We start from the raw sequence: 21397 nt of genomic DNA, 5'->3' as shown, positions 1-21397 counted from the left end.
ACGCAATTCAATATTGGCTGACAACATATAAGGAAAACGCAAATTATACAGTGTACGTCACGTGGATCGTTTGAGTGGTAAAATTACGTCAATAACACCAGGGGGGGTCATTCTTGTGTTATGTGATCTCAGATTTTTCAAACGATAAATGCAATATAAGCTAAGAATCCTAGAATGGTGCCATCTTGCATCCGGTTTTTTACTCCAAAAATGATATTAAAGTATTTGTCCCCATTTAGATCGTTTATTAATTAGTGATGGAATCCCCCCCACAAGGTACTATATTCCCGTTATTCAATCCAACGGACGTCTGTGATCTCAATTTGTGATGATTAGATACCCTAGATAAAATTGCAAATTTCATCCGAGATTTCCCTTCCCCGGTTGTGTTATCTTGACATATGCAATTGCCACCGAATGCGTTTCAAAGCTCTCGTGTCATCAATCGTTTTTTTTTAAGGTCCAGTAACCTTTCCAAGAAAGTTACATCATCCATAACGTCTTTTTTACGTGACTTTTACTCTAAAATCAAAGACAAGATATTTTCATATATCATCAACCGTAGGGACGCTAACATGGGAAACATTTCAGTAAAAATATAATGTTGTTAGGAATCGATTAACTTTCAATCAGAGTGTTAGTGGTGTTGTAGGTTTCACATGTCAGCCGCTAGACTTGAAATTCTCTCACGCCACCATTTATTATAGCTCACATGAAAAACTTGTGGGGGGGTTGGTCTGGCTGAGTAAACAAGTTTTCTTGGAAAAATTTTCCTGAAATCGATCATGTCTCAATTCCAGAGCTGGAAAACGGGCACTACAAAAATTTAATCCCTTGATATGTAAAATGTGTCTCGTTGTTATCAGACGAGATTCAAAGATCAAAACATCAAGACGAAAACATGTTGACAATCAAACATAGATAAAGGTACAAACGATGTAGATTTGTTTAAATTATCCCTATGGTTTGACGAAATGTTAATTGCGTAGTTTTTCTGGTAATTCTAAACAAAAGACTGGGAGTGTTTGGAAGTTGCGTAACTGCGTAGTTCAAGAGAATAACAAACAAAACATGTTTGGTGAACTTCCGTTGACGTAAACAACAGCTACGCTGAAAATTCTCGTTAAATAAATATATCCAATTGGCTAAAAATGAACTCGTGAAGTTGCTCGAAAAAAAATATTTTCCTCCTTTCCAATTAGAATCGATTCATGTTATAATAGCAGACGACCTTTTGTAGAAAATACCCTTAAGAAATGACTGACAAAAGGCAGTAATTGCATTATTGTTATTTAATTATCATTTCTCTTTCATGTTACAAGATCCGGATACTAATGAACGCTATTTATAGATATCCGGCCGCTGTAATGATGAATACGTTAACTCGCAGCTATTTTCTGTTGCCTATTTTTTAATAGCGAATCACGCACTTTTGACTCCCGTACTTTGTTCTGGCCATTATCAGAATGTTCATACCAACGTCCTGTTTTTTTGTGTAGCTTCATCACTAGAAGAAGACACGAAATTAACGATGACATGCAATTGTTATCAGGATCGCACTGAGATAGACCCAATTTTTTGACCTCATTCCAATAGCAAAATTAAGTAGTCAACAATTTTGGTTATCTTCAAGAATTACAATCCACAATATCCATGTCAGTGTTTATTGTTTTTGAGTACAAAAATTATTTACAATTAACCAAATAACATGAAGATCATACATTAAAAAACGTTGCACTAATTCTTAACCGACCTTGTTTTCTTTACAGGTCTGAATTTTCGTTTTGTCCATCATATTTGTACTTGTTCGCCATCATTGTCATCTGGAATTTTTGAAAAATATTGTCTGTCCCAGTGCGTAATTTAAATTGTCAATAAGATAAGGCGTTTCTCTGATGAGCAGAAAATCCTTGCAATTCGCTTAAAATGTCTGTCAAATTTTCAAGACCGAAAAGATATCCGTTGTCGGGGCCCCAATGAACCCGTTCGTCCAATCCGAGGTAACCAGAGAAGGTCGTGTGCGCGAAATCGATCATTCGGACATCGACACAATCTGCCCAGCAATTATCCGCTTTAGCTGGATTCGGTTTGTCTTGGCTTCCATTTGCTGTGAACTCTTCCGTCCGGCTGACTTCCAGCACGGGCGTCAATTCGCCATCTTCCTCGCCTGACAACTCCATTGAAACCTGCTGGCCATCCTCCAGCCACATCACATCGCTTTCTTCTTCGCTGTCCGTGTAAGTCGTCGATTGTTTCTTCAATTTTTTAAATTGCTGTTTAACCATTGGCAAAGAGAAGACTCCACTGTCTGTGCTGTCTGTTGAATTGTCACACTCGTAACTCGTCGATGAATTCTTTAAAATAGGCTTGTAACGGCCCTGGCCATTCACACCCTTCCAGCAGCACTCATTGGTGCTGGACAGCGACGAAGCTTGTTCCATCATGAGGCAATCGAGTCCGCTGTCAACGGATTGTGGACTCGTACCAAAAGACTGAGTTTCACAGCTGTCCGTCAAGTAACAATCGTTAGTGTCTGCGATGGATACTTGGCTTGGAATGGCCACTTCATTTAGTCGTGGAATTTGCGCGTCCGAGCTGCATCTCGCTGGTTTGTAACAACTCACATCAGTTGACTCCGGCTCGCTAGATCGTCTAGCAAGTGGAGGAGTGAGGAAATGGTAATCACGACCGAGAAAAAATTCGCAATGTTCATCGCATCCTTCGTAGACGATCAACAAAGAACTATGCAAATTTTCCCGTTAGTTAAAAATGTTCAATTAAATCTAGTTGAGATAATGTACCTCGAATAGAATCGAAATGTGTCCTGCTGTTCAATAGCTTTGCGGAGAAGCCTCAGACGTTCCAGGATGGCTCCAATAATTCCAGCACGACGAGCCCCGCCACTAGCGAAGAACTGGACCAACGCCTTACGTAGTCCATCAGCATCAAGTCTCCTTCCAAAATACTTGTCCTGGACAAAGAACTTGTCCGATGTGGCTTCGTACACCTGAACAGTTGACACATTGTCAGTATTATAAAAGAAAACCAGATGGCCCAGAATAAAAATAGATGATCGCAAATTTAGAAAAAGAAAATGGGTTGTCTTTTATATTCTTAGCTTTTTTAAAACTGATGCCAAACTTATTGGCCGTCTACCAAATGGCCGGACTAGCCAGGAAGACATTGAACAACATCAACTTCGCAATGTTAATTTTTAAAAATGGCGCAAAAGCTTAGCATTTAGCAGATGTGGAAGATGATCGAAAGATAATGAGCCAGACTACATACCTTCATGCCACAGAGCCGGAGTCCGAGAGAAGCGGAAGTGCTAGCTGCGCATTTGGCCATTTGCCGGTTCCGTTTCTCGGCGGATGCATCGTCACCGTGTTGTCTGGTGCCCATCTTCAAGTCCAGCACGCAGGGCCGCTCGAATTTCGATGCGGATGCTACGTTCTCCAGCATCATGAAAACTGAATAATTATAAACATCGTTAGAAATTTCCTTGAATTGTCACGTGCGAATTGATTGAATCTTTTACAGGAAGGAATGAGGCCAGCAACAGGAGGAAGCGGAAATATTTTTTGAAAGGAGGCCTTTAATATCGCACTTGGCATAGTTACGGTAAAGCATTAAGTTGACATTGGGCAATAATCGCTTTATGGCTATCGCGTGCTGCCAATTCATTAGCGAACGAAAAATGGCGTAGCAGCGCCAAAAATCGACAGGTGGAAAATTGTTAACCTTGGGATGCCATCATAAATTTGCAATTCATTTTCTTCTGAAAGTCAGCATATTTTGATGTCGTAGAATGCAAGGTCTTTAAAAGTTTGCTACCTCCTTCCTATTTGATACCGACGAAAAAGAATTTTCTAACCTCTGATTAAGAAATTGATCACGTCAAGTCGGTCATGCGGAATAGAAATTTAAATAAGGCGGAGAGGCTACTCGTACATGTACCTCATCGTTTTTTTTTGCCGACACGAAATTGAAAGAGAAAAGCTTCAGACAAATTCACGAACGTGTAGAGGAACACGAATCTGGCGAGTAGCCCAACTATTTTCTATTAAAAACAACCAAAAGTGGAAGAGAGATCTGGCACACACACACTTAGTGAAATGGACGGGGGCGCCGACCATACGAAAATAGCCCATCAAAAAACAAAGAAAGATCTCTTTTTTGGAGAGAAAACTCACATTGAGATGATCCATCAGTGTAGGTGTGCGCAGGATGGTAAGAAATGGCTTCATGGCCGGCCAGAGATATCCTACAAGACCATTGAATATTTAATTTTGTAATTAAATTAAAAACTCGCTGTAGCACGTTACCTCAATGGAGCATCGTGCCGAGTATTGGAAGAGATTTCTGAATGATCGGCCGTGACGCTGATTTCATCCATTGCGAATCGTTTCCAGTATTGACGACCTTCTTGGTGCCACGTCTGGATCACACCTGAATAATTAAAGAAAATGGTAAACGCTCACGATAAAACAAAGGATTGCAAAAAGCTCTAAATAGTCCATCCATCAGGATTTGTATAGGAATTTAATCCAGCCGTTTATCTTTACTGACATCGCCTTCTTTTTGTCAATTTTTTTTTGTAGCACGAGAGCCGACAAAAGGGCCGTCGTGGGTGGGAGGATATTTCTGTCCAAAAGTTTTTGGCGTCTGAAGAAAAACGCATCGTTTTTCTTTTGTTTCTTTCATTTTTCACTCGAAAAGAATCCTTCGTGCTCTATTTGGAGAACACCATTACACTCTTTCACATAGAAAGTGACGTCAGTAAAGTAATTATCTCGGTTCAAAATTCAGACATGAAATATCATACAGTGATCCCAAATCATTAGTATACAAATGACTATTAAGAATTGTCCTATTTATGATTTGGCTAATCAGTTTGTTTAAAATAGACTACGATATTGCTACGCGTCGTTTACCTTTGCACTTGGGTGTAAAGGTGCAAATGTCAGCTGGTGCGTTCAGATAAAAACTCAACTCCCGCGGAATGAGAGGCTTGCAAACGGTGGACTGATCCAGCTGCAAAAATTGGGTATGTCCTCCGACCTTCAAAATGGAAATTTTAAAATTGAAGGTTCAGTTTGAACTTATTAATTCACTCACCTGATGGCAGAAAGGACGCATTTCCGGACACGGATCTGCAGGAAGACATGGCAGCTCCATTTCCGACTGATCTTGGAATTTGCATTTTTTAGCGTTGGGTTGGACTTCCATTTTATTACTAAGGGCGGTTGCTGAATCCAATACAGCTTTTTCGTCGTTCACTGCCCAACACACCATTCCATACGCCAACTGCATCGATAAAAATTTTTCAATTAAAATTTAAAGTGAAAGTTTGCATGTGGCTATTTCCGAGTTTGTTTTCTTTACAAGTTTGGCAAAAGATAAAAAAAAAATGAACGAGTGGTACGGAAAGTGCTGAGTAGACGAGACACGTCATCAGAGAATGACGTCATAGAAAACTCTTTGTAAAATCAGCCAGCGTTTACCTCGTGATTTCACAAGCTCAAAATGGCGAGTTACTACGTTTCTTTCTTCATTTTTAACCTGAAAGGGGAAACCCCACTCTCCTAATATTTGCCATTTTCATCCGGATAAGCGAAACGTTGTACTCCATTAAATGGAATATAAATTTACATCGCACTGTTTCAAATGCCCAGCGAAAACATGTTCCGATCACGGTCAAGGATATTGATGTTACGGTGTCAAATGGGGCAAACCTTGATGATTAATCCCATTGCGCAAATGTCAATTGAAACGAAATTTCATGTAATAGGAGAAACCTCGAATATCGGTGGCACGAGGGCAAACTGATCATGAAAAACGAATTGCCACACGCAGGACAAAAAATAGGACAGTAATCTACCTGGGCTATTATGCAATTCGAAACCATTACCTTGCAAAAATAATCGAACAGAAAATTAACAGTTGAAAGTATCTTTAACCCACTCGATTCGACACCCTGTTTCACAAACGATTGAACACTGAAATTCGTGATACCAACAAAGTAAAGTTCGATTTCCTTATTTGAAAACCAATCTGTTCTGGTTTTGTTCTATATCACCAAGTTTTTTTTTTGGACATACGGTTCGTGTCACGAGCCAACAAATGTCGTAACAAATTAAAGGATTGCGAGAATCACGCGCCAATCACGGCTCCTTTGAAAACGAGCAAACCGTACGACTCGACAACTGAAATGCTTATGCCCGATAACTCACGCGTGATTCGACTGTATAGTGCACTCGATAACTACGTCACTAGACCGTCTAGTGAACTTGCGACACTCGCTATCGTTTTTGTTTGTTTGTTGTTGTTATTGTCGGTTTGCTCAACAGATAAACGGCTGTCTTTATAACCTTATGACGAGATTAAAACGTCATGGGAAAACACACAATGATTGCCCATTTTCGCAGACATTAAATTCTTTAAACTTGTTTTTAATTGATTTCTATGCGTGAGTCCCGCAGTTGTCTTCTGGTAATTGTTTCTCGGGAAAGTAGGTCATGGTACATCGATCAATCCAAGCGGCATTCAATCCTGTTCCAGTTACTTTCACCACCCCACCCCATCTTCCCCAACGTGATCGTGAATCTTCGTGCATTCGATAAGAAACCCGGGAGCCATTAGCAGACAACTGTCGAGATCAATCTACCCTGCCTTGTTCTTTCTTATTATGAAAAAAAGAAAAATACATCGTTCGTTAGAGAAATGTAAAAAAAAAAAAAAAGCATTTGTTCCAGAAAACCCCTACCGCGAAGGATTTTCTTTTTGACAGTGCCGACTCTAATTTTTTTTGGCAACCGCAATTCCAAAGTCGGCTTCTAAAAAAGAATAGAATATAATTGGCGACTGCTTGTCTAGCTGGGATAGTGGGAGGTGCCCAGCAGAAAAACAAAATTCGGCGGCATGAACGCTGCGGGACACACAAAGAAATCGGCACGACCGAAACAGCTGGTTGACGTCATTAAACACACGGCAACAGTCAAGCAAAATCCCGCAGTGTGTAAAAGAAAAAATCGCTTTTTAAACGTTTCTAAATTTTTAATTGGAATAGTTTGTAATGATATTGTCACGCCAACACAAAAGAATATACTCGCTCTTCACGTTCTAAGAGGATTCCCCTCCCCTACCCCATGGTAAAACAAAGTCAAGTTCCGGAATGTGAGAGATCAGTTGGCGGGATTAAGGTTCGCACGAAATGCAGGCCATCAATGTTTTTCCATAGAAACAAAAAAAAGTCGTGCGTGATAAATTCGGGACAAGGAGAAACGTTCCCATTAATTCTTGAGAATACTTTCAGTGGATTACAAAAAAATGGGCAGAGATAAGCGTGAATCAAAATGGGAGTTATCCCGTTATTTCGTCAAGGTGTTATCAATCACGCATTCTTTCTAGTATTACGGATAATTAGGTTCTATTCGTGATTGAAACAAAAAGCAAAAGGTTTCGAAAGAAACAGCACACCGACCGAATTGAGAGGTGAGCGCACTCACGCGGTCATTTGCCCGCTTCCTCTATATCCAACCAACCTTGGAAATGCCTGACATTCTCACGACTGTTTAACAACTTTTATGCGACGTCTCAACAACTGCATAAAAACAGCTGTTACTAGTAAAACAAAAATCCCGACAGTATTGATCCCGCGTGTCAACCAATAGAGAAAAAGAACTAGAAATCCTGAAATTTACATGTCAGCAAAATTATCTCAATTGTAATTAAACGAATAACCCCTTAATCAAGTTCGCGGTCGGGTAAGGTTTGCGGGATAACCGCATTTCGACCGGCACTTGTAAATGACGTCATGGCATGAGCCACATCCTTTTTCACTTATTTTCCTTAACCTTGTTAACCGCTGTATGTCACAAATTTAAGAGATAACAAACGCAACTTACCCGGATATAATTTTACCGAGCAGAGGGGCCTACACAAAATGTTTAAAATAAATTTTAAGACGATGGCACGCACTTGAACAGGAAAGCACCAAATGGCAATGTTGTCTTTTGAAGTACACTCGAATAGATAACAAACAAGCGGAGGAAAAATGTCGACGTGTTGACTCACTGACGAGCGGCTGCTCTATGAACGAGACCCTGCACTAGCCCACTATGTATACCCCTTTTTGTTATATCACGCACATCTACGGTCTTCCCTCCCGAAAGGCCAACTGCTGCGTACATTCACAAAACCAACGTAGCGGGAGCGACCCAGGTGGGCTAAGTAAAAGGCAAGGGTCTTTCCCTACCGCTCCCAGCTGCACGCGCAGACGCAATCTAGCGGACTGTTTGAGTGTCCTGGATTTTCACAAAGGGAAATTGACTGTTCTGTCTCAAATTTCCGTTTGTACCGTTTTTGCCCTAGCTATCAACTTCCTCATCCTATTCGAAAGTATTAGCTTTAGTCAAAGGAAATGAAAGTAGTGAATATTCAAGAAAGTTTACCCTACAACGTTGATGTTGGAATTTACAAATGTTTTGGCAAATGTGATAATCAAGAATTTAACTGTATGTAACCTGATAAAACAACGAAAGTTAAGTTCAAAAGCATTGAGTTAGGCAATTTTTAAAATTTTAGCACCATGGAAACAGCTGGAAAATTCGAAAATAATTTTAACTGAAACTGGGTTGGAAGGTCGAGAGGAGAAACGCGTAGATCTCATTCATTACGTAAACGGATGTCGTTTCGGTAGAACAAACCCAACTAAGCTAAAGAACCAACATATTCAACATCACGTACAAAAATCATGATGGTGTCAAACACACAGGCAATCATCAACAGCGTACTGATAGAACATACATTTACAGCTCTCATGAATTCTCAACAATTCTGCAGGGTTCTGTATCGATTAGAAAAAAAAAAAAGTCTAATGGCGGAAAGTAAGATGAGTCACGCTAACTTCTTAGTTTTATGTGAATCGTCACACTAGGTTCCTTCGTTTCAATTGTCACATGTTCAGTGAAAAAGAGACATTTGGCCAGTGGTTCTCGAACAAAATTTACATACTAACAGCACATCGAAGCCAACATCGACTAACTTTAAAAAAGAGGAAATAGTATCTTACCTTCAGGTTCCGACGTACACGTGTGCACCATCTTCATTTTTGCGAACAAAGAGAAGTTTAGCGGTTGTAATTTTCAGGATATCAACAATTCAATTGCCTTACAATGGACGACGTTCTTGTCGTTACTAAAACTCTAGTAAAACAAACAAGATAGTATTACTTTGAAAATTTTTTTCATTGTATCGATACCTCATAAAACGTGGATCACAGTTCACTTTTTCATTGACAAATTTTCATAAACTGGAAACAATGAATCAGTAAAGTTCGAAATATTGAGAATTTTTAAACAAGTCAAATATCCAGTGTATCAATAGCCATGCTTACTCCCCATAAACACCCACCCACCCCCAGATTATTATGAGACGAAAAATGATTATTTTTAAGGGAAAAGTACTATACGATGGGGGTTTTCAAGATGATGGCACTTAAACGGTGTACATGTTACTTTACAATTAAGAACAGTATTGTTTGTAGTAAATAACATTATGGAAAATGAAACTAAATCCAATTCAACACGTTCTACCTAATACACTTACGCTAAGAAAACTCCGTTCACACGTTCCAAGTTTCAGAACATGCGAATCATTTAATAGATAACTTTATTGAGTAAAGTACTGACCTCCATCCATCATGTACTTCAGAATTCGTCAAGTTGTTTAAAATACTTGAGTTATTACTGTTGGAGTGACATAAACTGTTGGACGAGCATAGAACCGTATTTGAACTGGAATATTCTCCGGAAAACAAACACTAGAGATGGCAGACTTCATTAACGTGCCTACTTGTATTAAACATCATGCAAAAGGAGCAAAATCAGCTCTCTGTTACTGGGGGTTATCACGATTTTTCGTAACGTTAAAATTTCGTTAGAGCTCATTTGTCAGTTAAATTTTCTTAACATATAATTTCAAAAAGAAATTTGAAAACATTACACGTTATCTTGAAACGGGGCCGTAAACTTCCGGTATATCCAGAAGGCAGATCAAACAAGACACGATTTTGTCACGCCAGAGGATGTTTACATTCACATGGTATTGGATTTTTGCAAGTCTACGACCTATTAGCATCAATTACAATCCAATCGACTAGATTTTCTCTTTCAAAAGATGATTCTTACAGCATTTCTATTGTTTATAATCTGCAAAAATCGGGCAAACATCATCCGATTCCCGAGACGACTCTGTTGTCAGATAGTTGTAATGACATCCAGCAGTGCGCATCAAGTAATCAGATGCTTTTACCCCGACATATCTAGAAATTACGCGTTTATCCCACTGCGTATTTACTACGTCCGCCACAACAATGTGAAAAAAAAAACTTGCAAATCAAATGACGTCGGGACAGTTTTTGACCGCGTTGGGGTAACGCCCTAAGGTGGGGTTCAGAAAGTCGATGCAACAGCGGCATCGTCTTGTTTGCCATAGTCTTTTATGAAGTCATTTAGACGTTCGAAAATGGCGTTGTATCGTTAGAAGCCATTAACCTTGGTTCGATTTCGTTCGTGAATAGCATGCGGGACCCCTTTGTGGTCCCGTGGCTCACCATTCACGGCATTGTATTTCAAGTCAGCATTTTACTATTGCAATATTCACTGGACGCATACTCAATTATTTACAATTACAGTTTGCCATTTTTACTTTAAAGAAATTCGGAGTGCAACGTTGTCAGATCATCTTTGCGGATGAAAGGCATCGGGAATTTTGCAGAATTTTCTCAAAGCGCACACAAAATGTCCGTTAAAGTTTCAAGACCGAAGAGGTATCCGTTATCGGGACCCCAGTGGATCCTTTCGTCGAGTCCGAGGTATCCGGAGAATGTTGTGTGGGCGAAATCGATCATGCGGACATCGACGCAATCCGCCCAGCAATTACCCGCCTTGCTAGCCGGACTCGCTTTGTCTTCATCCATCATTCGGCGTTTGGTTTGGCTCCCATCTGCTGTGAACTCCTCCGCCCGGCTCACTTCCAGCACGGGCGTCAATTCGCCATTCTCTTCGCCTGAAAATGCCGCCGAAACCTGCTGGCCATCATCCAGCTGACGTTGCCACATCACATCGCTTTCTTCCTCGCTGTCCGTATAACTAGTTGTAACCGATCGTTTCATCACCTTACGGATTACGCTTCCAGGATGGCGGACCACGGATGAAACGTCGGTGCTATCTGTCGATTGATCAACGTATTTATATTCCATCATCCTAGCAGGCGACGAATGTCTTTTAAAATGGCCAACACTCGTCCAGCTGTCTGTGATGCTTTGATCCACCATGAGGCAATCAAGTCCACTGTCGACTGATTGCGGACTCGTACTGAATGATTGAGTGTCACAGCTATCTGTAAGGTCACTCGACGTGATAGATAACGAGTCGTAATCATTCTGCTCGGGACGGCCAATTTTTTCAAATTTGGGCACTTCATTTGCGTAGCGAATAGGACTTGTGTCATAACTTGTCCTTCCCCATCCGCAATCTGAATTAAATCGTCTGCCAACCGGATTGAGGAAATAAAAATCCGGGCTAAGAAGAAATTCACAACGTTCATCGCAGCCTTCGTAAACGATCAAAAGCGAACTGGACAATTTAGAAAAAAATAATTTATGAACTGACATCAGGTCCGTCAATTAATTACAAGACCTGGAATAGAAACGGAACGTCTCGTGTTGTTCGACGACCTTGCGTAGGAGTTTAAGTCGTTCAAGAATAGCATCAAGGATTGCGGAACGTCGGGCGCCTCCGCTAGCGAAAAACTGGACCAACGCCTTACGCAGTCCGTCCGCGTCGAGCCGCCGGCCAAAATATTTGTCGCGGCTAACGAAATTGCCCGTCGTCGACTCGTACACCTGCAACAGAAATTTACACGTTTGTCCGCCAATTATGCATGAAAATAGAAAATTGATAACAAAAATAAACATTGGCCAATGTCGATCCCATTGGCTATTTACCAAACGATGGGCCAGCCAAGAAAACTGAACGGCCCAACTATTTTAAAAAGCAATTATTTAAATATCTTTAGGATGATTTGCAACCGTGAAAATATGTTGGAAGTGGAGGGGATCCGGTAGGAGGAAAGTGGTTTAAAAGGACCTTCAAGATACCTGCATGCCGCAGAGACGGACTCCGAGCGAAGCCGAGGTGCTTGCGGCGCATTTGGCCATTTGCCGGTTTCGCTTCTCGGCCGACGCGTCGTCACCGTGCTGCCGGGTGCCCATCTTCAAGTCGAGAACGCACGGCCTTTCGAACTTGGAAGCGGACGCCACATTCTCCAGCATCAGGAAAACTGCAATGAAAAGGCATCGTTTCATTTGATTGTAAACTCCCGTTTCAATCACGAAATTAATTTATAAGTAGAAGTCTTCGGGTTTTATCCAGTTCCTAATTGATACTCGACATGGATCGATTCTAGGTAACAACAATCACGACCGCTCCCCTACCTTGGACGTCTGGCGATATTCAGAAACGTTCGTTAAATTTCATTTAACGATTTCGAATTTCATGTCAGTCTGCTAGCTGACAAATTAAGTGGCAGACGGCCAAGAATATGAATATGTGCACAATTTTTGTTATTGAAAAATATTCAAAAGAGAAGCTGTCTGTCATTTGGCACACGTAACTTGTGAGGCCAGCAAGGCGTCGTGTAGATAAATTTACGTAATCAGTGAACCGTAACATGCGAAAATAACCGAGACACTCACATTGAGATGATCCGTCGGTGTAGGTATGTGCCGGATGATAAGAAATGCCTTCATAGTCGGCTAGTGATATCCTGCGTGATCGTGAAATAATTAAATTGTGGGAATAATCACGTCTTGTTGCGGATTACCTCAATGGCGCATCGTGACGGTTAGTTCGATGACATGAGATTTGCGAACGATGGGCTGTGACGCTGACTTCGTCCATGGCGAATCGCCTCCAGTACTGACGTCCTTCCTGGTGCCACGTCTGGATCACTCCTGTGTACGCAAATCAACATCATCCGATCAAGTATCCCAAATTTTAAAAAATGCGTAGGCATAAAACAGGACATTGACACGCAGGGAATTTGGGATGTGACAACGGTCGTTCGTCTTGTTGGCGCACATTTTTGTTTCTTTATCTACAAATGGCGTGACATAATTCACGACCTTCGAAACACACGTGCACGGATATTTCTGTCTCCCGTTTGTGCCGACTTCTTGTTTTACATCGAACGCATTGAAAAACAGCTGCTTTTCAAATCGTTAATATTTTTCTTCGGCAAAGATTGATTAATTACACCACTAGTAACATTAATTAATTTCCCTCTTTACAAAAATGGACCTTGATTTTTTAATTGATTACCTTTGCATTTGGGCGCAAAGTGCGGATCTCGGGCGGGGCGTTCAGGTAGAAGCTCAACTCTCGCGGAATGAGAGGTTTGCAAACGGTCGATTGATCCAACTGCAGGAATTGGGTGTGACCACCAACCTTCTCTTATAATTAGTCATAATCGGCAAAGCCAATGTAAAAGGTATCATCTCACCTGGTGGCAGAAGGGCCGCAGAAGTGGACCAGCTGCGAATGTTTTCGTCTGCTTGTTCATGTTGGACTGAAGACGATCCTCTTGAAATGAATACTTTTTAATGCGATCCATCGCCATTGGTGGAACAGCAGCCTCTTCCATCACTGTCCAGGACACCATTCCATCCGTCCAACTAAAGAACAAAAATTGCATCAGCGTGTGTCATAACGATTTTAATTAGCAAAGTGATTCGTAAATGCACAAAGGCATTGATTTCTGCTTAAGTCTATTGACTCGTGCCAAGAAACCCGTAGACTTGCAAAGAGATAAACACATTCTTTTATCGAAACACGTGCAGTATTTTTATTTTTTTTACCATCGGACGACAGAAGCCCTGAAAGTGGATGACGTCATCATATCACGTTTTTTCGTGAAAAGAACGAACGTCACGTGACTGATTTGAGGAGAGTTAGGATTTCCCGTGCTTTTCACTATTTCTTTTAAATTATGAAAGTAATACGATGCAATTCACTTTCAGTGAAGAAAATGATAAATAACTGAATTGTTTGGTATGGGTCCCTCTCTTCCGTGTTACCATGGAGACAGGCAATCATAACGCCGTCACGAAGCGATCGTTTTGAACTATGGCAGGTAATTTACACTTTGTATAAATAAACAAGTGAAAGTACATTTCCTCTGGCCATGGAGAAATTTTGCACACAACAAAGAAAACGAAAGCTGCGCTAGTGAAATCGATTCCAATTGCTCACGGTCAAGGATAATAATCCCCTTGTAAAAATAGAAATCACGAAAAGACCTTGAATCGTCTCAACTGGTTTTTGCTGCACGAAACATCGCGAAAAATGGGGGCCTTATAAAATCATTCTTATTATCCGGGTTTTTTAAAAATTTTTGGAAATTTCACCTTATTAAATGTAGTAAATCCAAAAGGCGTGATGTAATAATAATAGTAATAGCACAATTGCAATTACATTCACCCTTCTTTTGTTACGATGCCAAATCAAAACAAATCAGATATGCACCGCAGAAAAAAAAATAGATTTGTTACAACGATCCCCCGCCTAGTAACACAATGACGTAACACAACGTGCTGGAAAATCACGCGTGAAAAATTAAAAACACGGGGAAAGCCGAGGGTTTTTTAAACCACGAACACAGAAAACAAGAGATGTGCATCGAACGACAGACTAAACACGACTGACTTTGTCTCCATAGGACGGCGAACAATTTCACGTTGTGTTTCTCACGCTCGTTGCCATTTTTGAAAACTATCGAAACTAGGCTGACGGATAGTTTAAAAAAAAGGGGCTCGACCTAGTAATCTGATTGACGACATATAATCTTTAACTGTTGTCCTTGATGTCATAAACAAACCGATTCTAACTTGCAAAACAACCTGTTGTTTTCACGACATTTGTTCACGCTAGGTTATCAAGATCCTTTTCGTGTTGTTAAAGAATCTTGAACGTCACAACAGATAAGCCCCTGGTGTTCTATGCGAGCCCTACCAAAACGATTAATTAAATCCCCTGGCGTCTTTTCTTTCTGCGTGCGGGACGTGTGTAATGCGAGAAAGGAATAAATGCGGGAGATTGGGTGCTCCCGACGCCCACGCAATTGAAAAAATTTTGGTCGGTTACACAATAAAGTGGGTCATGGTACATACGATCAATCGTGCCGTGACAGCAACCATTTGACTTGTTTCATTTTTTTTTTTCTGCTTGATCTGCCGGCATGAAACATGACGTCACGATGAGCATTGTGAAAAAGATTCATATCCCCATGTCGGGAGGATCGCACTGGCCTTGAGCAAAATAAATAGACTTCTGTTTGCAGTCTGAAAAACAAAAATTTCACGATTGAATTTCCGAATCTCGTTTGAATGCGAAAAATCACGGTGGGTGTTTAATATTCAAACGGCCCGCGGCAGACAATTGCGCGTTAGATAATTCGCTACTCGCCTGAACTGTTTTGTTTCAATTCAATTTGCGTCGGCACGCCTCCCGAACCGGATAAAAGCAGCGTGAAAAAATAAAAATGGTGGCCAGCTGAATAAACAAAGAGTTGAGTGTTACGAAAAGGTTATAGGGTGCGTTTCAAACACCCTACTGACACGTTGGAAAGAAAAATCGCTTCATCCGACCATCCAGACAAAACACATTTTTCTTCTTGTCGGATTGTTCCAGCAAAATTTAGGCCAAGGTTAAACCTAATTACTTTAGGAGGGAAAAGTAACTAAACTCTATGGAATTTTGGAGGGGGAGGTAGAAACGAGTTCAAAGTCCTCACGCAGACGGATGTCCATTTCCGCCTGTCTAATGACCTTCCCTTAACCGTCTTGTATAGAAAAACTTATTGTCCATGTGAGCTGGGTTACCTGGGCAAGGTCCTTCCCGCCATTAGCTTAGGCCCCTCTTTTTTTGTGGTTATGTAGGAAAGGCGGGTCACACGAATTGCGGATGTGAAAAGCGAGATCCGCATTGAGGATAAGTGACATTCACCTACATTGCGGAAACCTATTTTTTTTTTTCTATAAAGGACCACGGCTCTTCCGGCTAGATTTCCCGTATTGAATGGACGCAGTAAAAAAAAACGGGAATCCCCCAGAAACGTGCGTGATTTCTGATTGGGAAATTTAGATCGGTCATCCCACCTGACATCCGCAATCTAACAGCGTCTACCGTGTTACTGAAACATTGAATAGATCACGAAAGTGATCTGACACGGAGGCAATGTTCTATAGCATGAATTTACGAAAGACGTAATAAAATTTAAAGGACTCACGGTGATGCAGTTGAATTGGTGAGTCGTCGTGCGCGTCCAAAAATTGCCCATTTTAAGCGGATGGCAAAACGCCGTGTGGGTAGAATTCACGGATAATAAAATCTGTTGTTGTTTACTAGGACGTGCGGAGCCACGGATGTTTACCTGGAAATGTAAACAAAAGAAAATGGTTTACCAGTCAAGTCGTGTAACATGCCAAGTGTTTACCCAATCGGGAAAGGAAGCTTCGCATAAACTAGTCAGTTGCTGCTGGAACTGGATAAAGAGCCACTGCAACTCAGCATGCAAACATCATCACCACCAATCGGCCGAAAAGCGGGATCGAACTGTCAACAGATTGAAAACACCATGTTAAAATGTGGTGGACGTGATTCTTCCTCTTTGTTTAGTTTGCTGTGTACTCGTTTTTTTGCTTTAACTTTTGGCAGGCGAAAGCTGTTTCCTAGGATGAACTGAAACACGAAAGCAGGAAATGATGCGGCAGGAAAAGGCACAGTGCACCATTCACCTTCGTACCCGTTATAGGGTTCAAGTAGATGCCCAGAATAATCTGCTATAATGTAGAAAAGTCTGAACCGATGTTGTGAAGAAGGAAAAAGTAATGCAGTTTGAAGAATTTACCGGTTGTATCATTTAAAATCATTCGATTTCTGAGATTCCTCGCTAGATGGAAGAGTGGCCAAATTCGCTTAATGGCTTTTCACCCGCCAGATGGCCAAACGCTCGCAATGCTTTCTTTACTTAAAATTCCCGCTCGAAATAAATCAGTATTGGAAAATGGAATGTCCAAATAAAAAAAAATTACCCCAGTGAGCAAAATCAGCCAATATATAAAATAATGATGCACAGGATTATGCTTTATGTCTTCTGTGATAGGGACTCAGGAGGAAAAATGCACTTTTGGAACGCTCAACGATTAATTAACTACAACTTAATCCTATTGCATTCCATTAATAAAAAGATAAAAGAAATTACCTGGTTAACAAAAAGCCCAAAATGGCCAGGAAAATGAGCGCCCGAAGATGAACCATTTCAGCTCCAGCATGTTCTTCCTCGTGTTTCCAGTCCAGTCAAGAAGCTGCCACAAGTTCTCACGTTATAACGTAATAGTTAAAATCCACCGTGTTCTACGTGTGTGCCAGGAAGATCGCAGCCCGCAATGGCGCTACACGGTTTGCAACGTTTTACAGTCACGAGTTTTGTTGCTGTTTCTCATCTCCCCGCCAAAATTCAACCGAAATTACCAAGTTCAAAAGTTCACTCGACAACTCTTTCAAAACGCTATGCAAAATTTCTAAGAGAAATAATCTAAAACGTACAGGAATTCAACGATAGAAAAGTAACGTCTGACTGCAACGCACTGCCATGTTGTCCCTACCATTGCCAAAGTTCTTTTGCCTGGCATTTCCCAAGTCTGTACGGTTCGTCACTTGCTTTTCGCAGACAATGAAAAAAAGGCGGTTTAGTGGTGTTGTCATTTACCTTCACTTAAACCAGCATGAATAGAAACTAAAGTATTCTAATTAATGAATCTTATTAAAATTGTGTAAAATTTCATTTATTAGAAATTGAATTTTCTGAATATATTGATTCAATTTCCATTTTGGCATTTAGTTTTCAGTTCTGTGATTGCATTTAACAAATATGGCAAATCAAACAGGAATTACCACATCGGGCGATGTGCTTCGAGTGGCTCACGTCGTGGGAGCATTGCAATCCTGTTCAGCTGAGGCTCTGCACCCGCAGATAACAGGACAATGGTAATCATTTCCACATCCACCACATCGAACTAATTGCGATTTGTAAAAAGTAAATTCAATCGACATGTGATAATGTGATTGCGTGTGCCAAGTGAAATTTGCTTGCAAAGTATACATGCCTGTAGATAAAGCAAGCAGGTTAAGGATTGTTAACATTTCTTTTAACTATTTCGGTTGGCAGAGATGCAACAAGAATGTTTATACGGGGGAACTATGGGCAATAGATATAGATGTAGATGGTTCCTAGAGTTTGTCTATGAAAAACTTGTCGGTAAGACGTTAAAGGAAAAGCACTGGAACATCTTTGTATGAGCTCAAATTGACAAGACAGTAGCGCCGTACGTGGCTTCCTCATTTGGTGGACCGTGGTCGATTATTAAGATAGTATTTAATGGTATAAAGATGATAGTTGATATATTAAACGCTTATTTATAATGAGCTCTAATATTTGTATTGTTTGCATTGAGGATAACTGCAGGTTTCTTTCTTTGTGTTTACTTTTAGGCAGTTCAAAAGCATTGTGTCGGATGTTACTGCATCATTAGGATCCAGCTGTATCAGTTGCTAATAAGGTATTTAATTTTTTTAATCTAGCAGCTAACTTCATCGCGTGGTTTTTATTTTCGGCCATTATTGACGAATAGAACATCAGTCAATATGAAGATTAACCTCGCTTACGTTATTACGTCCTTTGAAGTTAGGAACAATGTTCTCTACCGGACAGTAGTAACAAATTCTAAAATACAAATAAGCATTCATTTCGTCTACTTGATGTTAAAACGTGACGAACGAAAAGACAAAGAAAGTAACAATTTTTCATTAACGAACTTGACTAGGTTTCGCTAAAGAGTTCAGTGTTTATGCGACTAAATAGTGTTCTTATTTTGTAAGTTTAATTTCTTTTTTTCGCTGCCGTAAAAATCGAGTTCAGTCAACGTTTATGGAAACAGCTCTTCATATCCACGAGTGAAACTGTCGCCGCTATTGGCTTAAAGAAGAAACGAGACCCATCCACCGCCTATTTCTTGGTGAATTTCATTGCTTACGCACGCCAAGTTTGAAATGCAAGTTTTGATTAAGGAGTTGTAATCTCTGAACAAAAGTCGAGGGAAGGATCTTCTAAATTTGTATTATTTTAATTTAGTTAATCGAAGGTGGAGAACAACGCGATATCCGTTACATCAACGCATAGCTACAAGAAATCCATTATTTACTCAACTTGGATTAATTGACACAGGTTCCTTTAATGTCTTCGAATCAAAGGTAATATCGGTTTTTTGTGTTTTAAACTGACGTACTTCATTTAGTTCTAAATTTTAAGGCATTACAATTAAGGTTTTTGCCTAGTAACGAATCATTACCCATCGACGATTAAGCTTACATAAACGTCAACATCTTGTGGGCGTTCTGTAACATTAAACTGTAGAAATAGAGGATGGACTATTACGATGGGTGAATTTCTCCTTAGACAGAAAGTGTGAGCCCGTTGGTATTGCTGGGCGTCTCTAAAACAATAAAGAAGAGATACACAAGACAGCAGAAAGTCTCGTAACATTAATTCCCAACTGTTCTGTGCTGCAGGTAAATATGGCAAGCAAACGAGCGGAAAAAGAAAAGAAAGCTGATGAGGGCAAAGACCATTCGCAAAGGATATTTGACTGCTGCCTTATCACAATAAACTGAATCTAAATTCTTTTACGATCGATCGCAATCTGCATGTTTACTAAAACAATTTATTTCAGGAGATGGAGAATGAAAAAGAAATGGATTCAGACGCTGCCCAGTAAATTGTAAGTGAAACTATAGAGAAAATGACATCATAAATTGAGGAGAAAATAATTTATCTTAAAGATTTCTACGACAAAATTCGCCATTTTTTGTTCTGGATATACATGCTTAAGGCTAACGATCACGAACATCTTCCTACCCACCGAGAGCCGAGCTGCGTGAACGTTGTACCTGGGGACACCATTACAGGAGTCATAATCTAGAAATTGGGAAAAGCTTTTCCCGATGCGTTTTGCGTCAACCAACTTTAGTTCAATGAGATGATTGGAGAAAGAAAGCGACTCTCGTTGCAGTCCTATATAAGCAAGCGAGTCGCATTGTCTTTCAGTCAAGCTCGTTCAGCCCACAAGACTTCATCATGGAAACTGCCTCATTCGAAACATTGATTACGAGTCTTTTTACCGTAAGTTAGTTATCGATAATGTCTTTAATGAAATGAATAGATTAACATAATTTTTCTCTAGATGAGGAAGAACAGAGGTATCATCGCTTGGCTGGTTTTGTGTGGAGTGTCCATCAGCTGTGCTGCTCCTTGGTTTAATGCGAACGTCCATTTACGAGCAAAGAGTTCCGCACGAGAAGATTTGCCTGATTATGCGCAGACTGAACAGCCTTTTTTTAATTTCATGAAAATGGGTCTGACTGAAGCACCGTTGGAAACAGACGACGAATCGCCTTCAGTTGTACAAGCACATCCGATGGATTTTTCTCCACTTTATCCAGTGGAAGAAGCTCAGAAAGGACCTGCCATAGTTGAAGATCCCTTGTATGATTTTCTGAAAAATATTCTGCCTCAAGTTCCGGCAAGAGCTCCAGATTCGCCAGCGCCAAATGTTGCTGCATCCGATTCTGTGGATCCATCTGCTGATGCCCCAGTTCGTCCCCAAACATACGCGTCATCAGATGAATCTTTCTTGAACATCGGACATCCACCTAAACCCAGGGCACTGGGTTTTCCACAGATAACCAACACTCGTGAAAATGTTTTCCAACAAAATAATTGGGACATTTTATAGGTGTGACATCGTCAATCCTTTGCCGGTTCATGAGGACCAGCGAATGTCAACCTCGTTTTCAATTTTATTTTTATTGTTTGAAACATTATTCCTGTTTAATTTGGCTCATCAAAATGTACTCAAGTGCGTGTACCTTTTCGCTTTGTTGAATCTCGCCGTGAAGGGATTTCTTAATTAACAAGAAAGTTGAAGAATGAAACTCATGAGACTGTCAATCATTACTATTAAACGAAATGGCTATTACCATAAAAGTAAAAGAGCTATGACAACCTTTTTCATAGCGGAATATGCATCAAGGTTATCTTACGATACAACTTTGTTTTATATCATATGCCATAAGTTGCATCATTGCATAATTAATTCATTAATCATAAAAGTTCATTAATAGAATTCGTGCAGAATGTGTGGTCATCCCGAATAATGTAACATACGCTTGAAAGAAGTGCTTCACGTCCAGCAATGTAACATTTCATTTAAACTGCA

The 21397-nt window shown here is 40.4% G+C and overlaps 2 protein-coding genes and 1 pseudogene across 2 annotated transcripts; 1 reads left to right on the top strand and 2 right to left on the bottom strand.

The window, feature by feature from the left end:
* Window positions 1-1650: 1650 nt before the first annotated feature.
* LOC130700383 (inositol hexakisphosphate kinase 1-like) lies at window positions 1651-5307 on the bottom strand. Its single transcript, XM_057522428.2, has 7 exons — window positions 5119-5307; window positions 4935-5061; window positions 4326-4449; window positions 4194-4264; window positions 3289-3470; window positions 2802-3007; window positions 1651-2742 (listed from the first exon to the last, which is right to left on the bottom strand). Exons 1-7 carry the CDS (start codon window positions 5293-5295, stop codon window positions 1872-1874), a joined length of 1758 nt encoding a protein of 585 aa, XP_057378411.1. The 5' UTR covers window positions 5296-5307; the 3' UTR covers window positions 1651-1871.
* Window positions 5308-10557: 5250 nt separating this feature from the next.
* On the bottom strand, window positions 10558-17094 carry LOC130700394 (inositol hexakisphosphate kinase 1-like; annotated as a pseudogene).
* Window positions 17095-20036: 2942 nt separating this feature from the next.
* Window positions 20037-21069, top strand: LOC130700392 (uncharacterized). Its single transcript, XM_057522440.2, has 2 exons — window positions 20037-20301; window positions 20363-21069. Exons 1-2 carry the CDS (start codon window positions 20257-20259, stop codon window positions 20912-20914), a joined length of 597 nt encoding a protein of 198 aa, XP_057378423.1. The 5' UTR covers window positions 20037-20256; the 3' UTR covers window positions 20915-21069.
* The last annotated feature ends 328 nt before the right edge of the window (window positions 21070-21397 follow it).

Source organism: Daphnia carinata, chromosome 8 (assembly GCF_022539665.2).
Source record: "Daphnia carinata strain CSIRO-1 chromosome 8, CSIRO_AGI_Dcar_HiC_V3, whole genome shotgun sequence".
Taxonomy (NCBI): domain Eukaryota; kingdom Metazoa; phylum Arthropoda; class Branchiopoda; order Diplostraca; family Daphniidae; genus Daphnia; species Daphnia carinata.
This window is presented reverse-complemented; position numbering and strand designations above follow the sequence as displayed.